The 26,415-nt window shown below is 45.5% G+C and overlaps 1 protein-coding gene across 8 annotated transcripts in view; it reads right to left on the bottom strand.

The window, feature by feature from the left end:
• The window catches only part of LOC144936908 (centrosomal protein of 72 kDa-like), a 45,515-nt gene that overhangs the window by 5,048 nt on the left and 14,052 nt on the right, over window positions 1-26,415 (bottom strand). For 2 of the 8 annotated variants that reach the window (XM_078864125.1, XM_078864126.1), the window contains exons 2-14: window positions 25,541-25,633; window positions 12,737-12,873; window positions 11,439-11,631; window positions 10,480-10,591; window positions 9,870-10,021; window positions 7,430-7,563; window positions 7,032-7,098; window positions 5,917-6,129; window positions 5,299-5,447; window positions 5,078-5,189; window positions 3,719-3,984; window positions 2,029-2,158; window positions 769-883 (exon numbers count right to left, since the gene is read on the bottom strand). In XM_078864125.1, the coding sequence (XP_078720251.1) occupies window positions 769-883; window positions 2,029-2,158; window positions 3,719-3,984; window positions 5,078-5,189; window positions 5,299-5,447; window positions 5,917-6,129; window positions 7,032-7,098; window positions 7,430-7,563; window positions 9,870-10,021; window positions 10,480-10,591; window positions 11,439-11,631; window positions 12,737-12,873; window positions 25,541-25,628 (1,868 nt within the window). In that variant the 5' untranslated portion in view covers window positions 25,629-25,633. Of the gene's footprint in view, window positions 1-768; window positions 884-2,028; window positions 2,159-3,718; window positions 3,985-5,077; window positions 5,190-5,298; window positions 5,448-5,916; window positions 6,130-7,031; window positions 7,099-7,429; window positions 7,564-9,869; window positions 10,022-10,479; window positions 10,592-11,438; window positions 11,632-12,026; window positions 12,441-12,736; window positions 12,874-25,540; window positions 25,634-26,415 lie in introns of those variants that run through there. The other 6 variants (XM_078864129.1, XM_078864128.1, XM_078864127.1 and 3 more) reach the window with 5 other exon arrangements.

The raw sequence follows: 26,415 nt of genomic DNA, 5'->3' as shown, positions 1-26,415 counted from the left end.
ATCTCATAGGTGGGACAAAGTCATTGTTATGCAAGTCCAAGTCGAGTCGCAAGTCATCAAATTCATGACTCGAGTCTGACTCGAGTCCAAGTCACATGACTCGAGTCCACACCTCTGTCCTCAGCCGTCACCCGATTCATCAGGTGGTCCTGCTTTTTGTGTTTTCCCCGAACCTCCGGTTAGTACATATGGTGCGAAAAAAGTTTTTCCTACCAACTATAAGCCGGGGGCATTGCCGTTGAAAAGTCAGCTTCAAGAGGCCATGATTTGCAGACAAGGGGCAAGACCCCCACACAGTAACCGACCATCAACACAAGACTCTTGGTCAATCTTTTTCACCAATAAGCAGCCACAGCAAGCCCCCCCCCCTGCCATGTCTCCTTGGTTTGGTTTGGGGATGGGGGGGGTGAAGATCGCATCGCCCATTTCAACAACCAAACATTTTGTATCCATGAGTAGCAAACTAGTGCTGGAAATGTTTAAAGCTGACTTATGAGCTCAACTTCATTGCAGATCGAACCACCATTCAATCACCACCAAACTGCTCAAAGGATGCAGCCCTGAGTCTCTCCCTGGAGTTGGAGATTCAGTGGCTCTTGCAGCTGGCGGCTGTTTCAGCCCGGTGTAGTGGCTATGTTTTAATAAGCGGGACGGTGAAGGCGTGTGCATTCTACTCAAAAGTGGCACAAAGTGAATGTCGATGAGAACAGTGCCCCATGCATTAATTACTGCTGTGTGTTATTTTTGTGTTCAGTTAACATTTCTCACTTGTGACTCTCTTGCAACATTGTGACGAGCTCGTGAACCTGACTGAGTTGTTGAAGCTGGTGCCGCATATTCTTCATCTCGGTGACCAGCTTCTGGTTTTCCTGCTGGAGTTCACCTGGTAGAATACAAATGAGAATACAGCGCAAGTTCATGGCTGACGGTTTTACATTAAAAAAACTACCATCACGATAACGCACCTGAGCTCAGCACAGGGACATCTTTAGTTAGTAAATGTTAAGATAAAACAGAAAAATCGTTCACATCACCCATAAAGATAAAGGCTAACTTGATGGGCTTATATGGTTTCAACTTATTATGTAAGGTAATTTGTTTATCCAAAACACAAACTCTGAATAAAAAATGCTTTAGCTTTATGTTGAGTGAACTAGGCAAGACACATTTTACTGGAACTTCACGAGGTGCGACGTAAAGGAGAAATACAAAATCGGATTTACCCTTTCCGGTAAGAATACTGGTGATGTTAAAGATGTTCAAGCACCAAATAGACACGTTTTGCAAGCTGTAAGTCTGCATTAACCACACATACTTGTAGTAAAACATGCTTTGATAATGTATATATTGTCCTTGAAACTGCTTGGTCGACGCCATAAACAGCCTCCTTTATGGCCTTGTCTCACCAGTGTTAGATCAAAGAATGGCAAAAGGCAAACAAACAGCACAAAGATGATGCAAATATCAAAGCATTAATTGCTCGGTTTGAGAAGTTTTGTTTATCTCGTTTATTTGTCTCATCATCTTGTTACTGGCAAAAAAAGGGTCCACGTAGGGACTTAAGTTCTTCATAATAAAGGTTTTTGGGTCAGATCGCGTTATTTATAAACGTGTCGTAACCCTCCACCACCCGACACGGCCAAACAGTAAAAAATGTGTCACGTTTTTCAAAGGACAAAATAATTCTCTCTTCAGCACACCGGTGGGCTAAAGAAGTGAATTATTTTGTCCTTTGAAAAACGTGACACATTTTTGACTGTTTGGCCATGTCGGGTGATGGAGGGTTACGACACATCTATAAATAACGCGATCTGACCCAAAAACCTTCATTATGAATAATATTGGTCGCGAAAGCCTGCTACGTGTTAAATTGACTTAAGTTCTTCTTTACAAGACGCATCTCAATGGATGAGCACTGCAGCCGTGATAATTGCAACAGCACTACCACTACCTAGCGCACCGTGAGGGCACGGGGGTCAAGGGGTGTGCGTGCGACCACGTGTGGTGGCCAGTGACCCCGCCGTGTACCCGCGTGCTGCGTCGTGTCCGCACGGCCGCTTCCGCTTCGTGCCGCCGCCTCTCGCTGCAGCCGGGTAGCTTTCTCCCGCAGCAGGTGGCTCTCCTCTGTGAGCTGCGTCAGCTTCGACCGCGTCTCCGCCTTGATGCAATCAACAACAGTGGTGGTAAGATTAGAGGTGAGCTTCTGCCCCCCACCGCCTTCCCCTCCCCTCACCCCCATTCTTCCCCCCTTTACCCCTCTCCTCCCTCATCCTTCCAAAGTACCCCACTCACAGTCCCCACTCGGTGGGACAGCGAGCCCGATTTCCCCCCTTCTCTCAACTCAGGAACACAGCGTTTGGGACTGTGCGGAGTTTCTGTCCCCCCACCCCCATGTCCCGGGCTCCCACTGAAATATAATAACATTACAAAATAAAGGATTAGAGGTGAGCGAGTGGGTCATATTGCTCATCAAGAGCACCAAGCCGGAGATTCCGAGTTCAAATCCAGGTGTCCCCGTTGGCCATTATTAAACCACGTTCTCAAGTATACCCAACTGAAGATCTCATCCAGGTCAGCAATGGGTGTGTAAGCATCCACCATGTCACATTTGGTTTTTCACTTAATTGGGATTATTCCACCTCTCACATGACTGATAATTAACACTTAAAAAGAAGGGCCAACTGAAGTGACTGCACAAGTAATTGTGACATAATTTCCCACGGTACTTCTGACTGGTGGCTGCAAGATTTCCAAATTAAATGTTCGTTACAAGATTCCAAAACCACACTCATAATGAAATTGGAAAAAAATGAATGCAAAGACGTGGGGCATCATCCTAAGATATATTTTGTCTAATGAAGGATCATCTGTCATTAAACATTTAAACACATGACAGAATAGCTCACTGCAGCACTGATTTAACTCGAGTTCTAAAAGTGAATTTTCAATTCCAAAAGTAGATCTTAGTGATTCCATTTGAGCATATATTGATGACTGAAATTAGTTTCACCCCCATATTTTTGTAATGTGTGTGGCCGGAATATATAAGTTAAGGATGCATGTTGAATTGCTCAGCATAGTATTTAACCTGTTGTGGAGATAAATACATACATTAAACATAATTAATTATCAATGAAGGGAGTGTTGGCTAAGGGATTTATCTATATCACAAATATGAATTTTCACTTATACTTCACGTGTTTGTCCTGCAGATTGAACTCTGGATCAAAGAGTTGCTCGTTCAGCACTACATGCATCAATCATCTAAGCCACCCAGCCACCAAATGATTTATATATTTGACGTGATTTTGCTGCAACCAACAAATCTTCACAAGTTGTAATGTGTTGAAGAAAAACATCACAACTGCAATATCAGTCTTGGTTGCACTATGTCATGCAGAACATTGTTTTTGACAGGGCGAGATAGAAAAAAAAGTTTGATTTATACCACTATTAAACTTACAGGGTTGTAGTCAGCCTTGTAAAATTATGAGATTGGTGCTTCACTATTTCCATGTGTATAGAGGATTTGTACAGACACTGCTCAATGATTCAATTTAACCTTACATGTTTTATTCATCAGATGACAGAACTTTAAAAATTATATAGTTCATCACAACTGAGACCAAGCAAAATATTTATATTCAAACATGTTTTCAACATAGGTATATAACTGGCAATTATATGAAAACAAAATATCCAATTCAATAAAACTTACACCGTCTTTTAGTGCACTTGTGAGTTGGTCCTTGATTTTCAAAAGTTCCTGGCTTTCAGCAGTTTGTCTGAGGGCCTGTGCCTGCAACTGCACCATCTGGTCCCGCGTGGCGGAGTGGTCCTGATTTAGCGCGGCGTTCTCTCGGGCCAGGGCCTCTCTTTCACGGGTCAGATCCGAGATCCGATCACGGAGTTCTTGAAGCTCACGCAGCTGACTCAACATCGACACTCCACCGCTGACGGCGTTCAGGATCTGCCGAGCGGGAACTGCAAGGCAACGAGCAGGACCAGAGCAGCAGCACCTCTTCAATTGTCACCATCATTATACTAATAAACAGTCCATTGCTCAAAGGAAACTTGACCTATTGGCAATAAGTAAATATAGAATAAAAGTATGCACATAGGAAAAAAAGTAGTTAAGATTATGGTTAATCACACGGATGTAAAATAACAGGTCACTCACTACTGGGTTGCCTCATGTTAGAGTCAAGGTTGTAGGTGAATTGTTGGTAATTACATAGTAAAATCATGAAAGAAAAAAGACACAGGTCAGTTTTTTACACATTACCATCAATTCTATTTCATGTCATCAACCTTGGTAGACCAATATTCAAACAGCACGTGTATAAGCAGGCAAATTTTAACCGGTTTCAACTTTGTGAGTTTAATAATGAGTCTCATTACAACTTGAAACATACTTTTTTACCAAAACTAGTTTGTGTTAAATAAGTTTCATAATATATTAAAATGAGCATATTGAATCAATACAGAGGAGCAGATTGATGTACGTGGTCACACACAAAATCTTGGCATGTTATTTTATTTATCCAGGAAAGTCTCAATGCATCTCGAAAGCATATTTAATGTGGGTTTTGCATTGGAATGCTTGGCAATTCCATGATTTATTATTTTGCATTTGGAAAGAAACAAAGAATATCTAGATAAAACCCATGAGGGGATAACTTGAAGGCCGGTTCAAACCCCGTTTTCTGTACTGCTACGTTCTGACCACCTCTCAGCTCATGGATTTTGGAATTTCACAAAGCCCAATGCGATGCACTAACCTTTGCATTCAGAATGCTTGATAACAAGCATAAGCCACCACACTCATATCGTAGAAGTTTCTGGCTTGCATAGTGGAGGAAAATACTTTGAAAGAAGCCATGGTATTCTTTGCAACAGCTTGTATAGGCTCTGTGACACACAATGACGTAATCATACCACCAATTGCTGGTGCTTGACTCCCCTGTGCTGAACTTGCAGGGTGTATTTTAGAGCTAAAGTGCCACTACTACGCATTGTTTCAAGATAACACAGGACGCACTTGTAACACGTCACATGTGCACGCAGCAAAGTGTACCTAGGAAGCGATCATTGACGTGCAGCGATCTGGAACCATTCCAGTGCTTGTCGACCAGATCCAGCAATTGTTCCAATGGCGGTGGAACCAGTGTGCAATCCACATCTGCCACCTAGTTACAAAAAATAAACTCCAGTTAATTACATTGCTGCAGGCGTTAGCATTTGTGCAAACGGAGTCTCATAGAGGTCTGGCAATGAAGCAGCCGGGACAGAGTGTACTTTTTCATGCAAGGTCCTCTGGCTCGGTGACGACTTGGACAGCTGGTCCAGGCTGCTCCAGCGCTTGTGAATGGCTTCATTTTCACTTCTGCTGGAGGTGGGACCTTTCCCAGTATTGCTGTCGCAGGAAATGCTGTGCATGCCCCCTGCTGGAAGATGTCAAGAAAGAAATAGCTTTGAAAGCCAAGTCTTGACATTTTAAAATGCTGCGGGATATGAGAATGGTATTGATGAGTTGTAATAGCACACATGTAGGATTTTTGCCGGATCCAAAACTGATAATTTTAAATGAAAACAATCAGCTAACTGGTTAATTTACAATGAAGAAATCATTCTCAGGAGTATAAAGTCATACTTTTGTGAAAGTGCAGTTTTAGCAATTTTTTTGCAAACTAAAAATTAAATTTTCTAAGTTTTAGAGTAATTAAAATACTTACACTACTTCACAGTTGGCAGAAAAATTATGACCATTAACACTACCTACAAGATCTGTTTCAATACACTTACATCTTTAATTACACACAAACGCACTTGGGACGCTTTATAAATCCGCACAGGACTTGTACAAGGAACGTCCACAAAAATACAGTACGGGGAAAGAGCGAGAGACCCGGCTACCAGGGTGTGGCGTGAAGTTGGCGCGCCCACTGATCACGTGGTACGCCTCAGCCTCGTCTTGGAAGCGCAGGTTGGGGTCAGACGCCGTGAGGTCACGGGGAGCCTCGTCAGCGAAGGTGACGCGCACGTGGCCATCGCGGGGCCGGCCAGCGGCGCTGCCCTCCCTCCCTGGCGAGCGCAGCGCCGACCTTGGCGGAGACGCCTTCAGTGCCCCTGCCAACATAGAGGGCCCGTGGATGCTCGCACAGCGACAGTAATGAATGACAAGTTAGGCTGTACTTCCACTTGTGAATGGAGGAGACAGCTGTCCCCAGTGTGTTTTAGATGGAACCCGCAACAAGTGTGGTTAAATTCACGGCACTGGTCATTCATAATTAACCTCAACTTGTCCACATTTTCATGGAGGAATCTGATGAACGATGAATCTCTTTTTCACAGATGTCCAGTATTTTCACAGATGTCCAGTAAATTAGCACCCAATTTACAGTAAAGGGGCACACCTCTTGTCAATCTACTGCTGGATGAGTAACTCCTCACACCAGGGAGATCTTGAAAATAATTTACCGTACTTCACACTAGGCAGTGGCCAATGTGGGGAACATAGACATTGGGGCATAATATAGTACAACAAAGGATTGTGCTGTTTTATACTTCTGCTGGTAATGTAAAACTTCATATTTCAGCAAACACCTCTTGCTTTATGTCTGTAATTGGTCGATAGTAAAACACTTGGCTTGGGAAATGTACTGCTTTAACAATTACAGAGGTGTAGTACCTATATTTTAAAATAAAATATGACAATGAACTATTTACAAATTCATCAAAACAGTCGTGTTAAAATTATCTGACTTGCATAATACGAATATATACATTTTGTTTTAGTACGATGCAGCACTTTTTCCCTTATATAACAAATGATCACATGATACAGAAAATGTTACATTATGTACAGCCACTATTTTAGTTGATTATAGTTGATGCTAAGTATAAAGGAAAACAATAAATAGACTGAATGACACTATGTTTTTTAATTCAGTGAATAATTAGTCAACTTTGCATTTAAAAAAAATCTGGAAATGTATATCCCATTCATCCATGTGTAACAAATTACTAACCTCCTTCATAGATCGTGGAATCGGTATAAACCTTGCTCCCAGTTCCACTTCGAAATCCTGAGCTTGTCTGTAACAATGCCATTTTGTACATCAATTAATTGTCCATGAAACATACACATCAAAATGCCTTAAGAGTTTGAAATGAGGAATGGCATCATTAGTGCCTCTCAACAGCATGACAGCATCCGCATCATACCAAGATTAAATTAGCAGCAACATTTCCGCACTGACCAGTGGGCCGTCATGATGTAAATATCGCAGTGCAGCATCTGCTGTAGACATCGTACTGACTGATGAATTAAAATTCAGAGGCCAACTGGTCATTGGAGAAACGTGGCTGCTATATATAAGCGTGCACAGAGGCTGGTCATGCCCGTGTTCAAAGCGCCGAAATGCACCTTGGGGATTTCGATGGACTGGGTTGAGCAATTCTGGATTTGCAGGAATGGGTCCTTGGCTTTGCTTTCCTCTTGAGTAGGACGAGACATGCCGAGTTTGTCTCCAGAAGTCACCCTGTCCATTTCCCGTATGCCTGCAGAAAAAGCAGAGTAATGTATCTATTTGCTGCTGCAAATGTCCATCTGAAGTCCCACTTTTATCTACAACCTATACAGCCAATGAATGTATTACTGTATGCTCCGCATTCCAATGGTGATCCAAGTAAATGCAACTCACCCCTATTAACATGGAAATATTTTTGGTGACCCCTGCTATGTATGGCAAGATGTAGGTTTTTTTTGGTTCCTCAGATGGTTCTTTCCCAACGGTTGGGTTATAGCTTTACGGATTGTGTAGTCCGAATATCCATTCATCTTGAGGGCTTGGTGTACGTGTTCCAGTTCACTGGCTAGGTGGTGATGGTCAGAAATACATGGAGCTATATGGTGTAGAGTTCTGATGAGGGAATTCTTCTGGGATGGTGGTGGGAGTCAGGTTTTAGGTAGGCATTCGTATGGGTAGCATTCCTGCAGACAGTGTCCCATTGAGCCCTCTGGTCTCTTTTCGATTAAAACATCCAAGAATGGTAACTTGCCATCCATTTCAACCTCCATGGTGAATTTGATGGCCGGGTGTATGCAATCGATTTCCAAAATCATGAGCAAACACAAGATCCAGGTTAGATTCAACACAGTACATAAAATTAGTGATCTGATCCCATCTGCGAAGGATGTGATCCCTGACATGCAATACCCCGGGCGTCTACAAACTAAGCTGTGTCTGCGGCAGTAGTTACATTGGGGAAACTAAGCGACATGTCTCGGACCGTGTTCGTGAACATAAGGCAGATCTGAAACACGGTAGGACCAATACCTCAGCCGTGGCTGATCATTGTTTTAATGCTGTGAGCACACACGAAATAGATTTTTCCAAGACGAAGGTACTCTGCAAACCCACTGGCTATCAGGAAAGGTTCGTTCATGAAGCCATCCAGATATATAAACACAGACATAATTTCAACCGAGAAGATGGGCACAAACTGAGCAATTATTGGAAGGACGTTATTAACCAGGTTAAGTCATAACTGGCTGTGATGTTTAGTAGTTATTTTCGACTCTCTGGTGTTACATTAACAGGTTAAATGTCTTTACATTAACAGGTTAAATGTCTCACTAACACAACCACCGTTGCTCTACGATCTAACATTGACATGCTTATCTCTCACAATACAATGGCCACCTCCACAGCTTCGTCGTAGAGGTAGCTCAGCACTCCGATCTTACATTTACATGCAAATTTCATCACTAGGCCCGCCGACTTCGCTTATGACCCTTGGGCTACACCCACCTCAAACCTTTATAACACCCTGCCTCAGCAGCTCTTTCGCTATTTTTTCACCCGATGACGATTGCTTGTGTTGCGATCGAAACGTCGTGATATTTTTATTGTTTTTTTCTATCTACGTGGCTTTACCGAAAGACCCAAAAAATGAAATACTAAATTGATACAAGAACCTATTATTGGATTGGTATGTACGCACAACATGTGTAAATGGCCTAACAGACTGCATTCTTAAAGGTATTCTTCTATAAAATACATATAAGTCACAAACAAATGTGCTTCATAATAGCCTATTATAGTATTAATCAGTTCATATATCATAGTGGTGAGATGTTAATTACCTCGCCTGGCATGCAGGTCGTTGGTTCGATCCCGACCCTGATGTCTGTATATTTGTAGTTTTTGGCTGCTCTAAAATTTCACATGATAAGCCACTTCATTGAGCCATCATTTGTAGCCAGGTCTATTCTGAAAAAGAGCTATAGAGCTCAGTGGGCCTTACCTGGTAAAATAAAAATGTTCAGGTCAGGTTAGTAGTTTATTTTTTTAAACCCAGTCTGTCAGCTGTTATACACTATTCGGGGTTGTGTACAAATTGTTGCACTTCCCTCCAATTCATCCAATTGGCATAGAGATGCATTCTCTGCATTGTAATTTTGTACAGAAATGAAATCCACTGTATTGTATTTAGTCAAGACAATTTTTCCCTGTTAAAACAATCAGGGTGGTACTAATATTTGTTTATAAACAAAAGCCAATGGAGGATATTCCACATTCCCATAGTGGCAGCAGCCAGTCTTTCCATAGGACAACCACTGATGACTTCCCATCAAGCAGTACTCATTATATCCAAAAACAGTGGGATGACGAGCTGAGTTGACCACTGACCAGGATTTGAACTGGTAATCTTGGCATTGTGAGTCAAGCGCTCCGAGTACAGAGCGCTTGGCTTTTGCTTGCCACGTTGCTTATTTTGTACGTACATATGTTGCACTTCTTTCGCATTGTACATAGCCAACCGTGCGCTCATCGGGAGGTGTGGATTCCATTGGTGCTTACTCTCCAGGGAGTGCAGCTCGACGGAGGGCTCCTTGCTGCCGAGCGTGAATCCCGGCTGCGAAATCAAGTTGAGGACACGTTCGTCGTCGGCATCCAGCAGGGAGCGTGGTCGTGACATTGAGCTCACATACGCCGCCCTCGGCTGCAAGGACCTGCGGGGTCAAGTAAGTGTTTTGTATTGACATGCGAATTGCTCAATTCCTTTATTGTTACCTACTTGAGAGCCCATTGAGATGAAATATCTCCGTTGTAACTGAAGGCAAGTGATTCTCCATGAGGTAACACAAATTGTAATTCGATTAACAAAATAGGATTACTAGCCTAGAGATTTAAATTAAAATATAGATAATCGTGGTGGTTAATGAAACAACCAGTCTTAGTCAACTTACTTTTCATTTGTTTAACGTGTGTATATAAATTCATGGTACGCACAAAATTATTTTAATGATAACCAAATTACTACAGTCATCCTATGAGAAATTCAAGATTAAAATGCCCAATGTAAATGTGCTAACCAAGCAAGGCACACTTGAAAATACAACGTAAAACCATGAATTGCTAAGAGTAATATTCAATAATAATAATAATAACGCCAGGTATCGGTGTTTACTTTTCAGGTTCTTTAGCTGCTGGTGGGTCAGGATCCCGGAACTCGTACGCTTGATCGCTGCTGTAGTGCATCAGTGCCGCCTTCCGCTCGCTGTCTCGTACGGGCCTGTCATCTGAGTCCACGGGGGGGGAACATTTGTGTCAACACTATGTATTTGTCTTGTCAAAAGTCAAAGTGCCTCCCTGCTCAATCAAGCAATGGCAAAGTGCCTCCCTGCTCAATCGGTGGCAAGATGATAACTACCTCGTCTGGTAAACAGGTCGTGGGTTCGATCCCGACCCTGATTTTCTGCTGTATATTTGCAGTTCTTGTAGATGTTTCTCCGTGTCCTCCGATTTTTGCCTCTACATTTAGAAACATCCGTTTAGAGTATTTTACTGTTATAAATAAATGCCCACATGGTAAGCCACTTTGTTGAGCCATCATTTGTGGCCAGGCTGCTTATGAAAAAGAGAAATATAGCTCAGTGGACCTTTAAGTTTAATGTGGCAGTGCTCACCTCCCTTGGTGGCCCTGAGAGCACAACCACTGAGCGCACAGCTAGTGGTCAACAATGGGTTCAACCACTGAGCATGCAGCCATCGGTCACTACTGCGTTCACCGAGTGCAAAGCCAGTAGTCACCGCCAAGTTTAAACATCAAGCACGAAGCTAGTGGTCAACACTGTGGTCACAACCACCATTATACATGGGAATGTGAACATTAAACATGCATGCAATTGGGATCAGTCAGTCCACTGATAAAGTCCCACAAAGTGGTACCCATAGAATAAACCAAAGGAAATAATTACGGAGTGAGTAAACCCCCTGAGAATTCACTCACAACCTAACCGCTCTAAATTATATGCTCTAGCCACAGTGTAACTCTGTTAGTTATCTTGCACAGAATGAAAACACATCACCGCAACCAACGGCATCATCTAAATGCTCCATCTTCACGCTGGGCACATATTCACTGACCCAGCCGGCGCAGGTTGGGCAGCATGTGGACCAGCAGCAAGCGGTAGTCTGGCTCCGCTGCTGCCACAGGATTCAGCCGCAGGTCAAGCTCGCGCAGGCCAGACATGGCACGCAGCCGCAGCAGCTCCTGCTTGTTGGCCACACTGTTGTAGTAGAGGTTGAGCTTCTCCAGCAATGTCAGGTGTTCCAGGCCCTGGAGACAAGGGCAGTTGTAAGAACTCGCTCCCTCTTTGCAACTTCCGAGTGAGAGAGTGTGGAAAAAGCTGGCTTGCCGACTTGCCCATGGGCTCGAGTGGATTAAACAACATAATCCTTTGAAATTATAATTACATCTATAAATTCCTCTCCACTTATTTGCTAAGCATTTAAATTACATTGTTATATTCAGAGCCAGCTTACTACCCATCAAGGTATGCAAAACTACATAATATTATATGGACTGTCAATTCTTTAACATTATAATTATGTTAATGGTAAATGAAAGTCAGCATAATTTATCATAAAATATATGCACATGCGAACACAAATATTTTTTAGACAGAATACACATTGCCCATCCATTTACAAAGCAAATACACATATACTCACTCAGTAGAAATGAGTGATGCCAGAAAAGCAGGAAGCATGTCATACTTGAAAAAAACATGTTCATTTCTTGCAGATTAAAACAATTATACATGTGTATATAATAGCTACATCGCAACAAACAAATCTATATCTAGAATACTCTTTGGTTCTTTCGGTAAAGTCACGTAGGTATAAAATAAATCACAACGTTTCGGGCGCAATACAACCGTCCATCATCAGGTGGGAAAGCATGGTCTGCTGCTGAGGCAGACTGTTTTGCCGAAAGAACCAAAGAGTATGGATTCCTGCAGTCACGAAAGCTTAAAATCTATATCTAGAATATCAAACAGAATTAAGTCTTAAGTGAATTGAGACAGACATGATGGAAATGTTAACATCTACCTCATGGCTATGCAACAACATGTTGATGTACATAAAAAGTCAAGCATTTCTTACATTTCAAATAACAAATCTCCTTTGAAATGAAATGTATCATGCAGTGCTTAAAACAGCAGTGCTGGAACATCAATCAACATTATCTTTAGGTTCTTGAAATTATTGCAATTAGCAGTTCACCAGGGCAGCAGTTTTGGGCCCTTGTCTGTGACATATACTTTAATCAAGCCCTGACAGACAGGATCACAAAGCCAGTGGTGGGAACAAACATATGCATCACTTAACTTTCTATTCTAGTGAGCTGGGCCGTGTGCCATTAGCAGATTTAGACTTGCCATGCTCACCTGCAAGCTCATGAGAGAGTTTCTGGAGAGATCCAGAGACTTGAGCCGAGTGAAGTTCTTGAGCGAGCTACCTAAGTGGGCCACCTTCTCACTGTACGTGCCAGGCAGCGACAGTGAGCGCACATCACCTGCAACCCACACCCATGATCTCATTTTGACATTTTGAAGAACAATCTTTCCATTTACATACAGACCATGTAACAATTGATTAATTTATATAGCATATGCTGCATGTGTCTGTTAACTCTGGACTGTGGCAAGATTGGAATTGCAATGTACATCTTTATTCATATTAATTCACAAGCTCAACTATGAAAACTAGAAAAAAACGCTTCAAGTCTGCTGTTGCATATACGGATGTAAAAACAGCTTAGCTAAAAAAAATATAACTTTATTGTATTCTGCATCAGTATAAAATTATTGGTCATAGCAGTTTTCTCAAACAAACTTGACAATATATTCAACAACACAGTTAACAGTATAAATTCTAAGGGTGGTAGGCTATGCATTATGAATGCTCTAGGAAATTTAACAATATTGAGATGCAAGCCAGTTCTACTTATTAATATGTATGTTTTCTTCCTGTACTTAATGTTGAATGCAAGTCAAAGACAGGGTTAAGGGCCTCTATTTTTGGAAAGCCCCTAATCTACCGATTGGGTAATTAGCTGCTGGAGTGTGGTTAATCAATGTCAATTGGAATGTGGCTAACAGACGTAGAAGCTGTAGGCAAGAAACATGCGATTCAGATTGGTAGCCTTCCCTTGACTGGTTTCGGTGGACCACATGGGTATACCATAATACAGAGGGAGAGGAAGATAGATGGTGGGCACAGAGAGTACATTAATTCACTCCCAATAGGTAGCTGATTAAAAACCATAGTCAAATCTGACACGTTTGATCAGCTATGTAGCCCAGAACCTCCGGGGCTTATATTTGCTGTGTAAGCCATTATACACAGTAATGATCTTAACATTCAGAAAAATTAATACACCTGTTTAAAGCATACCTCCTGCACTTGCAAGAATCAGCATGTTGCCTATGAATATGCTTTCTTTGCACAGTTTTGTACATGGTGTCTTGATTTGCACCATATCAGAGCTATTTGGGACATTTGTTCCTTTTGAAAATTTCTGAATATTCATTATGAAATTATACTCTGGAGTAATAGGTAGTCACTGACCTGCTGTTTTTCACAATACATAAAAAAACACTACATATTGTATATGGAAGTAAAAAACATGATTTGTAAGTGCATGTCTATATGTGTAAATACTGTCCGGCAAAAACAACCCCCTACCTACGCATGGTGCTGGATGGCAACGCTGTGGTGGGCAGTGCCATGGGGGAGGGCCAATTTAGATTGACCATTCTGCTTATGGCGTTTGTAACCACCACAGCGGCCAAATGGGGGTTCTGGATGGGTGCGAGGGGCTGGTAACCCCTCCACCTTCAATTAATTACCACAAAACCACGTATAAAATATCTACTTAATAAGCTTGTGCCGGAGGCCCCGGGGGGACAGGCGTTTATGACGTCTCCTGGCCAAACCCCATTTGGCGGAGCCAGGAGATTGAATCTTTACCCTCGGGGCACCTCCAGAAACAACAAAAAGCCACTTCGGTTGGCCACGTGGAATGTTCGAATGCTCACTGCGGAGAGGCTGCCACTCCTCTGTCGGGAGGTGGACCGTACCGCCCGGATCTCTGTGGTATTCAGGAGGTCCGGTGGACTAGCTCTGGCTCCTGCCACCATGAGGAGTGGACAGTAGTCTACTCGGGGCAGGAGACTGCCAAACAACAGGGAGTGGCTCTTCTTGTGAACAAAAGAATGAAGGGGGCGTGGGAGCGTGGCGGTGAGGTGTTGGAAGCGGTAAGTCCCAGACTACTTTGGGCTCGCATTCCCATCAACCGGAGGCGAGGAGTGGTGGTTGTCGTTACTTATGCCCCCACCGAAAATGAACATTCGTGGAGGGATGCAGGCAAGGCCGATGAGTCAGATGGCTTCTATGACCTCCTTTCACAAGTGCTAGCTAAAGTGGCCCCTCGGGATAGAGTCATCCTGTTGGGCGATTTCAATGCCCGAGTTGGTCATGATGCTGGCACCTGGTCTGGAGTGATTGGAAGGCATGGGCCGGATCAGCACAATAACAACGGTAGGAGGGTGCTAGATTTCCGTGCAGCCCATGGACTTGTAATAATCAACACACTGTTCCGGCATCGGGCACATCCACACAACATCATGGATGCATGCTGGGTCCAAGCAAGAACATGTGCTGGACTACGTAGTGACGGAACAGCGGATGTGGGCCCATGTCCTTGACACCAGGACCTACCGTGGAGCTGATCTGCCCACTGACCATCGACTAGTCATCTGTAAGATGCGCCTGCCATTGCACTCCGCTGGTGGGTGTACACCCAGGACCCCATTCAAACCCAAGGTGGCCTGGTCTCAGCTAGCTGATGAAATTTGCAAGCGAGAATTTAATCATCGCTTGCGGCTGGGGTTGGCATCGTCCCCCACTCCTCCAGATGTCGAGGGGAAATGGGCGAGATTTAGGACTGTGGCTCATGCAGCTGCAATGGCTGCTTTGGGTACACGGTTCAGACCTCCCCAGAGACCCTGGCTGATGGAGGTGTTCAGGCTGGCTGAGAAAAAGTGACAGGCCCACTCTCATCGTCTACAGCATCCCACGTCAGAGAATGAGGAGGCTTACCACAGCCTTCGCTCGGAGGTTCGGAGAGCCGTGAGGCGTTGTAAGGATGGGTGCTGGTCGCCGGTTGCTGAGGAGATGGAGTCTGCCTCAATGGCCCGCGATCACAAATCACTATTTAACTCCATCAAAAAAGTAACCTGCAGCGCCACACCTATTACCATCAATAGGGGAAAAAATGGTGATCCAATCTCCGTCCCCCAGAAACAGGTTTTAAGATTTGCTGAGCATTTCTGTGAAGTCCTGGGGGAGGGGAAATCCCTCGGCATGGAAAACATCGTGGGACAAAGTGGGGATGATCCTTCTGAGGCTGCGGTGTCTCAAAAATTTGAAGTCACCCCCTGTGAGTGGCTGGCTGAGGTGCCATCTGTTGAGGAAGTACTAAAGGCGATCCAGAGTCTGAGACCAGGAAAGGCACCAGGCAGAGATGATCTCACAAGCAAAATGCTGAGGGAGGGTGGCGTTTGTGCACAGACTGCCCTACATTACATCATAACAACAGTCTGGAACTGTTGGACCACTGGACAGGTTCCGCAGGATTGGAAAGATGCCCTGGTGGTCCCCCTTTTTAAGAAGGGGGACCGCACAGACTGTAACAACTACAGGGGCATCTCACTCCTCAGTGTGCTGGGAAAGGTCCTGGCAAGGATTATTCAACATCATCTTGCCAGGCACGTTGAAGAGAGGCTTGCGGAGCCCCAATGCGGTTACAGGAATGGGCGGACCTGCACAGAAACCATATTTTCTGTCCGTCTGCTACAGCAGAGGTGTAGGGAATTCCAACAAGACCTACATCTCTGCTTTATTGACCTGGTCAAGGCCTATGATACCATCAGTAGGCCTGGGCTCTGGGTTATTCTTCGTGCTTTCGGAGTCCCTGACCCTCTGCTCATGATCATTAAGGACCTTCATGATGGTGAGCGGGCCCGGGTAAAACTACGTAGCCGGGAGTCGGAGCCATACCCTGTTTACCTTGGGGTGCGACAGGGATGTCCTCTGGCTCCCACATTATTTAACATATTTTTCGACCACGTAGTTCGTGAAGCCTTTGATGGCTGTACCGGAGGAATTTCCATCTGGTACAGATACAATGGGAGGCTGATCGATGCCCGGGTGTGGTCAAGGGATGGCTCCCTATTGGTCAACCATGTTATGTATGCCGATGATCTGGTAATTGCCGCTCACTCAGAGGAGGAGTTGGAAGCGCTGCTGCTGAAACTAGAGCGTGCCACTAAGAGGTGGGGCCTTACCATCAGCCCCACCAAAACTAAGCACTTGCCTGGGTATTTTGTACCATCGGACACTCCACCCCCACAACTCCCAATCGATGATAGGGCAGTTGTAGAGAGAGTGGAAAGTTTCCCATACCCGAGCAGTGTGCTCATGACCGGCTCCGGTTTGACAGCAGAGGTCTCACTCCGAATCAGTCGAGCTTCATTATCTTTACATCGGTTGCGTAACGCTGTGTGGAAGCTACCTTGTCTGTCGCTCCGCACGAAGCTTCAGGTCTTCTCGGCCACGGTCATTCCCTGCCTTCTCTACGCTTGCGAAACGTGGACTCCTCTAATGGAACATCTTCGCCGGTTAGAAACATTTAGGCTGGACTGCCTGCGATCCATCCTGGATGTAACCAGGCTGGATTGTGCGAGGAGCTCACAGATCCTTGAAAGATCTGGGCAAAGTCTCATCGGTGAGCTCCTCCGGCAGGCAAGGCTGCGTTGGCTGGGTCATGTGGCCCGCATGCCCAGTCACCGCATGCCTAAACAGCTTTTGTTCGGCTGGAAAAATGGGGCTAAATGGGCGTGGCATGGGCTGGAGAAGAGATGGAGTGATGCGGTACAGAAGGATGTGGAGCTGAGTGGACTTGCCGATGATTGGTACCAGCGGTGTCAAGATCAGCCTCTGTGGAGGAGGCTCGTGAAGGACGCTACTGGGCAGTTGGAGGCAGTCGCCCTCCAACAAAAACGGAGGGGGGAGGAGCGACGCTCGCAACAACGAGCGGAGCGCCGGGTGGCTAAAGCACAGCAAGTTGGCACAGTAGGGGGCACAGGCGGTGCATCAGCGTGTCATCTCAGTCAGTTGACCCGTGGCACCTGGGTCTGCCCCGTGACCTCCTGCCAGCGGGCGTTCGACACTTCACATGGCCTCAAGGTGCATATAGCCTGGCACAAGCGTCGTGGTGACGTCACCGCCACTTCGTGGCGAATGGCGGTTGTTGTTATACTGTATAAACCACAGTCCGTACACAGAATGCAGCTGCAGAGACTCAATAAGCTGACTCTACTTTAAATGAGTAGCAAGTGGGTGTGTAAATAATCAGTACTGGGGAGACAGCAGGCCTTGCCGGCCAGGCGTGTTTTCTTACCACACCACCACTTTGTGTAGTGTGCCATCCTAATTCGAGGCCCCACACACCCCAATCCAACCACTATACATATTCCTGTGTCCTCCTCCAGGCCCACTGACCTTCGAAGCTTTGTGTGACAATTTCATTGCTGAACTGTGCTGTATACAGTACGCGCCCCCTGCATGAACGACGGAGGCGAAGGGACAGACGTTCGATTACGTTGGAATCGATCTGCAGATGGCGGTCTTCTCGCACGGCCAGCTCTATGTCGCCTTATCTCACACAAAATGTCGTTTTCAATGAAATCTTCCAGATGTAAAATGATATAAGCTTTTAATGAATAAATAAAATTATCTAATTCAAAACAATACAATTCAAAGATGTTTCATTTTAAAACTTCAAAACGGAGCATCGGATGCTTGTGTGAATGCGTCGTTCGTGTGCAATTTTTGGTGATTTTCCTGGCCGAAGGCCGTAAATGGTTGAGGGGGAGCCATAGGCGCCCCCGAACAACCCCTAGTCATACTATAATGGATCAAGTGTGTGTTTGTCTGTTATATAATGTCTATAACTCTGTTGGTCTGCCCATAATTTTTTTAAAGCCCTTTTTTGAGCGACAGTGTTAGGGGCAAGCGTCGTGCTGGTGATTCAGTGTCAGGAGTGAGCATTGGGCCCGAGTGCCACGGTGCAGGAAAAGTCAATGGGACGGGGGTTTTATGTTGAGGTGAAATTGAAAGAGTGTATACGCACGAGAAATGAAAAGCGACTCACCATCCTTTATTGCAATAACAAGGGCAGAAATGAAGTATAATTAGTGAAACAAAGGGAGGGGGTGATCATTTCAGACCCAGGAACGCAACCCTAATTTTCCCGAAAGGTCTATTATTTATTGAACGTGGTTTTGCCCAACACGGCATTTTGCAGGAACATAACCCACGCATTCAGCGAGGGTTTTCTGTATTATACAGGCAGACCTCGCTTCGCACTCAAGATGTGTTCCAGGAGAAGTGAGTGCAAATCGAATCAGTGCTAAAATGGGTCACTATACCATTGTACATATGAGAATGTGTTCCCGACAGCATTGTTTCATGAGCAATATATGAGGGCTTCATTGGGGTATTGATCATAGTGCTAATAATACAGATGGTAAACATTATTTTTTTAAATTAAAATAACATATTATACCATAAGTATTATGTACTGTACTCACAAGGCAGCGGTGGGAGACAAGGTTGTAGCTGTTGCGATCGCAATCCAAGTCTTAGTGATACCCTCAGTCAAAATTTCTGTGGCGAGTTTTTTTTAGGTGGCGCCTGCAACTATCCTGGTGTCGTGTGTTCTCACTTGGCTTGAAAAAACCCCACGATTATTTAGAAAATGTAATCGTGACCATGAATATGTGATCATCGAATAGCAGGGGGTGGGGTCTGATTGACTCAGCGCATGTCGCTCTTAATGTCTGAGTGAATGATGGGGGCGGGTACGTTTCCTCGGCGGCGCTGCTGTGTTCTTGCTCATAGGCGCTTTATGTATTCTGATTTTTTTTAAAATTAATGGAAAAAGAACGCTATAACGAAGTGTTCTACGGGGTCGTGCTAATCGAGGTCTGCCTGTATTGCTCCAAGAGGGATTTTGATCTTTAAGTCGTCCCACCTCTACCGTCCCAGCCCACCACTTCGACTGCCACTCGCGCACGCAACAACAAAAACTGCCACTAAGTGACTGTTTCGTCACCACGGTACTTGTGCCATGCTTGGTGCACTGAGGCCACGTGAAGTGTCGAAGGCCCGTTGGCAGCTCACGCAACAAGCCCAGGTGCCGTGCGTTGACTGAGATGACTGGCAGATGCACACTATCACCATTGCACAACCCCTACTATTACCCACTCACTCACAATGTATTTCACTCAAATCAACTTGACTTTTAGCCCAGAGTTGCCAAGTCTCACAGGGCAAAAGAGCATGCACATTGCCCTTAAAAACACAAGCCCAAGCCTTTGTCTGGAGGAGAGGGGTGGTGCCTAAAGAGAAAAGGGCCTCAAAAGGAAGAGGCTGGTGCTTAAGGATGGGGCAGGGAAAGCCACCCCAATTCTTCATATTAGAGAGTGCTTCAACCATAAACTTAGCTGCAGATTTAACGAAAATGAAAGAGAATCAAATATGTGCAGCACTCAGTAATCATTTCATGCCACAGATGCGGCCACAGGCCAACCACTTTGTTTTGCAGCGTGATCTTCTAGAACTTGCAATTGCATGCACATTAATTGTGCGACTTTCCACCAATGTCACAGTTCACATGGGATAAACAAATGGCTGTATATTGTGTAGTGACATATGACGTCACTACTGTATCGGGTCTGTACACACATGACGTCACTGCTATGTTGAGTCTGTACACGTGACGTCACTGCCTGTTCGGTATGGAGGCTGTTGATGGGTGCCACGGGGGTTGTGTTAGGCCGTGGCACTCCGAGTGACCCCGGGTGGGTACGTGACCGGATCCAGGAGGGGGCCAGGGGCCCTGGGGGACCCTGGGGGTCACGTGGTCGGGGAGTGGAGCCTTCTCGTGGGTTCGAGAAGGGGGGCGTGGCCAGGGTGTGGCCGGCCACGCCAGAAAGGCTGATAAGTGGGGGGCTGGGCTGTTGGTGCCTGGGATGAAGCAGTCTCATGAAGACTCTGAAGAAAGAAGCCTCCAGTCATCGTGGCCAAGCAGAAGCCCTCCTGGCTTTGCCACGCCAAGTAGTACCCGAGTTTTAGCGAGAGTAGGACGGTGGTCACCACCTTATGTGTAGGGTGTGTTGCAGTTGTGTTATATACATAGTGTTGCCTCCACATGAGTGTAAGCGCCTCTATCGAACCATTACAAATGTATACAAGTTAACAGTTGCTCATTGCTGATAGCTTAATAAAACTGTTAGGAGGATATTAGGTTTTGAGCTTGTGATTGGGGTTGCCCTACTCCAGGAAGTGATTATTCAATGATTAGTCAATGATTGGGTGTGGTCCTTCAGCCACAATAGGGTACCCAGGTGCAGCTCAGAATAAACTCAACATTTTCCAATGAGGAAATGAGCAAACAGGAATAGTGAGTCATGATTTCTGGTTGAATTTAGTATAAAAAGGGTGGTGTGAAGTGGGGGGGGGTGTAATAAATTATGGCAGCAACAGAACCAAACCGTTGAGTAGCCAAAATAACATTCACCACTAAGTGGCAGTGACGTCACCACGGCGCGTGTGCCATGCTAGGTGCACTTTGAGGCAGGTCACAGAACAGACCCAGGTGCCATAGGTTGACGGAGATGACTGGCGGATGGACCAATTGTGCTCCTCACTGCAAACTCTCTGCGTTTTAGCCAACCGGCCCGCCGCTCATTGCTGTGAGCATCGTTCCTAAGCCCTTCGTCTTTTGTTGCTGAAGGGCAAAAGTGTCCTTTTAGAACCTCCTCCAAAGAGGCCGCTCTTGACCCTGCTGGTACCAGTCACCGGCAAGTCCAATTAACTCCACATCCTAGACCACATCAGTCCATCTCTTCTCTAGCCTGTGCCCATTTAGCTCCAAATAACACGTTTACCACCCACGGTCCCCAGTCCACAGCAGACACTAGCTATGGCATTGGTTGGGAAGGTGAAGGAGCAGGGGGTGACAAGTCACTGGGTAAAAACAAGACACCAGCATTTAACCACTGCTACGTACAAAACACACTATGGGAAATCTTGACTTAAAGCTTTCGTGACTGCAGGAATTCATATTCTTTGGGTTTTTCAGTAAAGTCCTCACATCAGGAGGAATGATGACGATCGCTTGTGTTGTGATCGAAACGTAGTTTTTTGTTATTTTCTTTGAACCTATCTACGTGACTTTGCCGAAAGACCCAAATAATTACTATGGGAACTTAAATGTTGTAAAATAGAAAATAAAACTGGGAGATATATATTGCGATATCGCTGGGACTTCATGAGATAAGAAAAAGAGGACTCTATACACGTAAATCGTAGCAACCTGTGGTATCACAGAGGTAGAGCTGATTAATTATGGATTGCTATTATTAGTCCCTGTGGGAATTGACTAGTCAAGAATACTTGATTTGGTTGCCAAGCTAACATTAAAGTGCTGGAACCACACGATTTAAGTAATTTTATGCACCAACAAGAAACCATGAAGATGTAAACCAAGTACTAAATTAGCCGACTCTTTGAGGGCAAAACCGATCACAGCATAATTTATTGATCAATGCAATAACAGTTAAAAGGCGCAGTGATGCTTGTAGTGACATCGTGGATGTCATTGTGTGGTGCCGGTCCAAGAGAGGCACGGCGTGCGATGTACTTACATCGCGGACATCACGTATATGTGGGTGTAGTACCAGCCCTAGAGGGGCTTGGTGAGCGCTGATAGAAAGCGCTGAGTGGCACCACGCTCGGCGTGCAGTGCCGACCCCTATAGGAGAGGGGTGTGAGGGTGCCGGCCATGAATGAGGTTAATAAAGGCCATGGCACTCTAGTTGACCCTGGAAGGCACGTGACGGGTAAGATCTACACAGGGGCCCCAAGTGGGGGCTAAGGCTGGTCAAGTGTCGGGGCGAGTTCCTGCTAGAGGGTTCAAGAAGGTGGTCGTGGCCAAGGCAGGAGCCACCAATGACCGGTGAGGATATAAGCCGGGTCCCCAGAGAGACCGGGGTTCAGCGTTGCTGTTGTTATCCTGAAGATCTACGTTCTACATCCAAGAAGAGTCACCACACGTGGACCTGGACCCAAGCCGGTGTCCTGTCCGTTGTAGCTACTCCCAGTGTAATTATGGTAGTTAGCCTGGTGGTCCACCACCATAGGTTGTTATCTGGTAAAGGGGCAGTTGCCCCTTTGTGTTGGTATCAATAAATGTGTTGCCTCCAAAGAGTACATCTGCGACTCAGTTGAATCCACTACACTAGGATGATGGTGAATTTGGCATCGGAGAGAGAGCATTTATGTTTACAGCCAACAGGGTGTCTGGAAATGGACATGGAGGAACTTAAAATTAAATTGACCTAATTTTCATACCCCAATCCCGGCATGTCATCCTCCGCAAAACAAACACGGGTTACACTTCAACATTGCCAGAGGACAACATTAATTGTAATAAAAAAACGAGACATTTATCATCAGTAACTTAGTTCATGAAATATGAGAATCAAGCCTGATTCTAACACACTCAAATCGTCAAGAGAAATATTTAAATGGTTGTTGCCACTCTTAAAATAATAATAACTAGCGCTGTGATGGACGGCGCTTTAAAACAGGGCGAAGTAAAACTAAGCTTTTTTAAAAACTGTAAGCCATGAAGAAAAGAAAAGACTGTACTGTAGTTGTTCAAAGACTGAACAATTGGGCACGGTATGTAAAGAATTATGAAATTGAGTAGTTTTGAAATATTTCTTAGACCCGGGCAACGCCGGATACTTCCCGCTAGTGCGACATAAATCCAAAGCACTGCAAGGCAACAACTGAGCTTACGCATGTCGGCAATACTCCAGTCACTTTATATAGGCAAATGCATGTGCAGCCCTTTTGTCAATCCACTGCTGGATGAATGCATCTCCGCACCTGTGTGGCTCGTGGGGGGTTATTTGACCATACTGTAATATGAGCCTATATCTGGCTCACTGACGTGTTACAACTCGTCATGGTGATTGGCTCTGCCGGTCCTGGTCTACAGCCAATGGGGGGAAGCCTGGGGGCATGGCCCTGACGTGATGGAGAGGTGACAGCTAGGGAGATTGGTTCTGCTGGCTTTGGTCTCAGCCAATGGGGAGATGAGTCAGGGGCGTGGTCCCGGGAGTTGACGAGGGAGCCTAGAAGATTCGACGCAGGCTACCAAGGATTGGCTGAAGCGTACCACGTGACCCAGGTATTAAATAGGGGTAGAGATGAACGACACGGGGTCAGACGAGGAACGGAGGAAGGAAGGGGCCACGCGCGAGCGGGGCTCCGAGTTGCCACGTGGCCGTGCGTCTCTCTTGGTCCATCTGTCCACTTCACGTTGCCTATCAGCAGCGGGGAGTAATTGTAACCCTAAGTCAATAAAAGGACCGATTCCAGAAGTCGTCTCCAAGACTGTTATTACAATACTATTCCACGCTGGTCAGTGCAAGTTTGTGACGTGGGAGCATAGAAGTGCAGGACTGTGTACAGTACGAGAGATTTTACTGCTACTTTGCCCTCTACTTGCCAGCACGTAGCGCAGCTCCACGATTGCCATATTGTCAGCATTCTATTGCAAGTGTTGATACCTTTTCCCCCTAGCCTGGCATGCAGGAGCCTATGAGTTCAATCCCAGACCCTGACGATGCATGTCCATTCGCATGTTATTTCTCCCCATGATTGCATGGATTTTTCTCCGGGTCCTCCGGGTTTACCCTCCACATAAAAACAACATGCGTTTAGATTATTTGGCTACTATAAATGTCCACATATCATATAAGCCACTTCGATTACCTAGCTCTTGTTTGGCCAGGCTGCCTCTGAAAAGTAACTAATAGCTCTGTGGGATTTACTTGGTAACTAAAAGTTTAGTTTAAGTGACAAAGTAGAGTATTGTTGTGGTGGCTGTTGAGCACGTGTGGGAAAAATCGATATAAGTGTCGGAAGTTGACACCACGTATGTGGAGCTGTTGTGCGCGTGTAAAACCAATTATAGATGTTTAAGAGGTTTGTCGTAAATAGTTTTAACAGACTTGAGGCCGAGAGGGCTAAATTATACACCGTGATAAAAGTACATCAGAGATATATGTTGTAAACATTTGACGATTATATGCATTACGTTCACTATATGTGATGTAGCAAGGCTGTTGAAACGTTTATTTTAAATACATATATTTGATATACTTTTAAAATAATCTACTAACTTATTGTGTACACGTCTGTTTATATGTTATGCAGGTGAACACTACAATAAGACGCACCGGAATGTTAAGATGCACCTGCCAAAACTTATTACAGTCGTTATAACAAATTTGGTCTCACACACACGCATCGGATTATACGACGTATCCCAAACTATTTATAATACAGTCCGTCACAGGCCTATAGGGGCGCCGCGGTGGCGAGATGTCGACGACCTCGCCTGGTATGCAGGAGGTCGTGGTTTCGACCCCGACGCCTGCTGCTGTATAACTGATCCTTATGGCGGTACCCCGGGGTAACCAAATAATACTAAATGTGATAGCCTTGTCGCTTCTGAAAAAAAAATCTACATAGCAAAGTTGGGCCTTACCTGGTAAGAACAAAGAAAACAATTACTTCAGTGGGGTGGGGGGGTTCAGGGGAAAGTGCGTCTTATAATCGTGAGAACCTCGGTCGGGGAATCGCATTAAGAGCAAAATTTAAACGCCACAAACTCGCGCGAAAATGGCCCGGGAAGAGCGAATTTAAATCCCCACTCCGCATTAGCGGTCGTCGGCGGTGCCTCCGTCACGGGGTCGTCACCGCGGGCCTCGCCCCGGCCGCTCCGATTGGCTTAGCCGACGGCTGCGCGTCAGCTCGCACCGCCTCGCCCAATCAGCGCGGCCCGTCCCGCCGGGCCACCACGACCGCGACCAATCGCGGGGCAGGCGCCGCTTAAACGCGTGGGAATTGTAATCACGGGAGTTTGATACGCGGGACGACGATATTTCAATTATATTTAAAAGTATAACAACACAGCCGCGATAGACGTTACGTTAACGACGGCTATGTGAAGGGCTGTGCGCGACAAGCCTCACCGAGGTTGTCGTGCGCGAGCTGCAGCCGCTTGCGGACCCAGTCCTCCGTGGCCGTGAGCGCCATCGCGTTCAAACTGAACGGCGCCATGGCAACTGCGCATGCGCAGAGCGCGATCCGTGTCTATGGTAACGAGTGGGGGGGGGGTGAAGGGAGGTGGAGAGGAAGGTGGGGGGAGGTGGGGTCGGTGGGGGGGGAGAAGTTGTGGGGGGTCATTATCTCCCGTCACGATTGGCTAGGCTCGGCACGTGTTCTCTCTGAGTCATAACGTTTTATTTAGACTGAAAGAATCCGATGAGCTACGAATCATCATTTTCACAGATGTTACAACAATAAACGATACAAAAACCAGTTGGAGTGCAACGTATTGGAAAGCTAAGCAAGTCACACAATACAAAAAAATAGTATTTAAGTACAAATTGCATAAGCACATCAATCCCTGCCGATTTTAAAACACCGAATGCAATCACGGACAAAGCAGCAAAACAAAACCGGTCCCAGACCACACCAAGAAAAACACACAGTCCCTCCATGAAATTACACATTTCAAATCAACAATCCATAATAATTGTGGTTTTTTTTCCCGAGGTGGGGTTGTTGTTTTTTTAGCCCCAGGCCCAACCCTCAACCCCCAACCTGGAGGACCAGGGCTTGTCCATTTCGTCTCTCCTCTGCCCTTTGACCAGTGGGGCATGGTTGGACCTGCTTGGGAGTCTGAGGCTCCTGCCGACTTTGCTCTTTGGGTCATGCAGGCACACGAGCATCTCTGCCACGACAAGGAGACAACCCATAAAAGTAATAAGTAGAACTACCGATCCATGGTTAAGGATCAACGTTATACAACTTACATTTGCAAATGTGTTTGTATCCAGCAATA

The sequence above is a fragment of the Lampetra fluviatilis genome, chromosome 17 (genome assembly GCF_964198595.1).
Source record: "Lampetra fluviatilis chromosome 17, kcLamFluv1.1, whole genome shotgun sequence".
Lineage (NCBI taxonomy): Eukaryota > Metazoa > Chordata > Hyperoartia > Petromyzontiformes > Petromyzontidae > Lampetra > Lampetra fluviatilis.
This window is presented reverse-complemented; position numbering and strand designations above follow the sequence as displayed.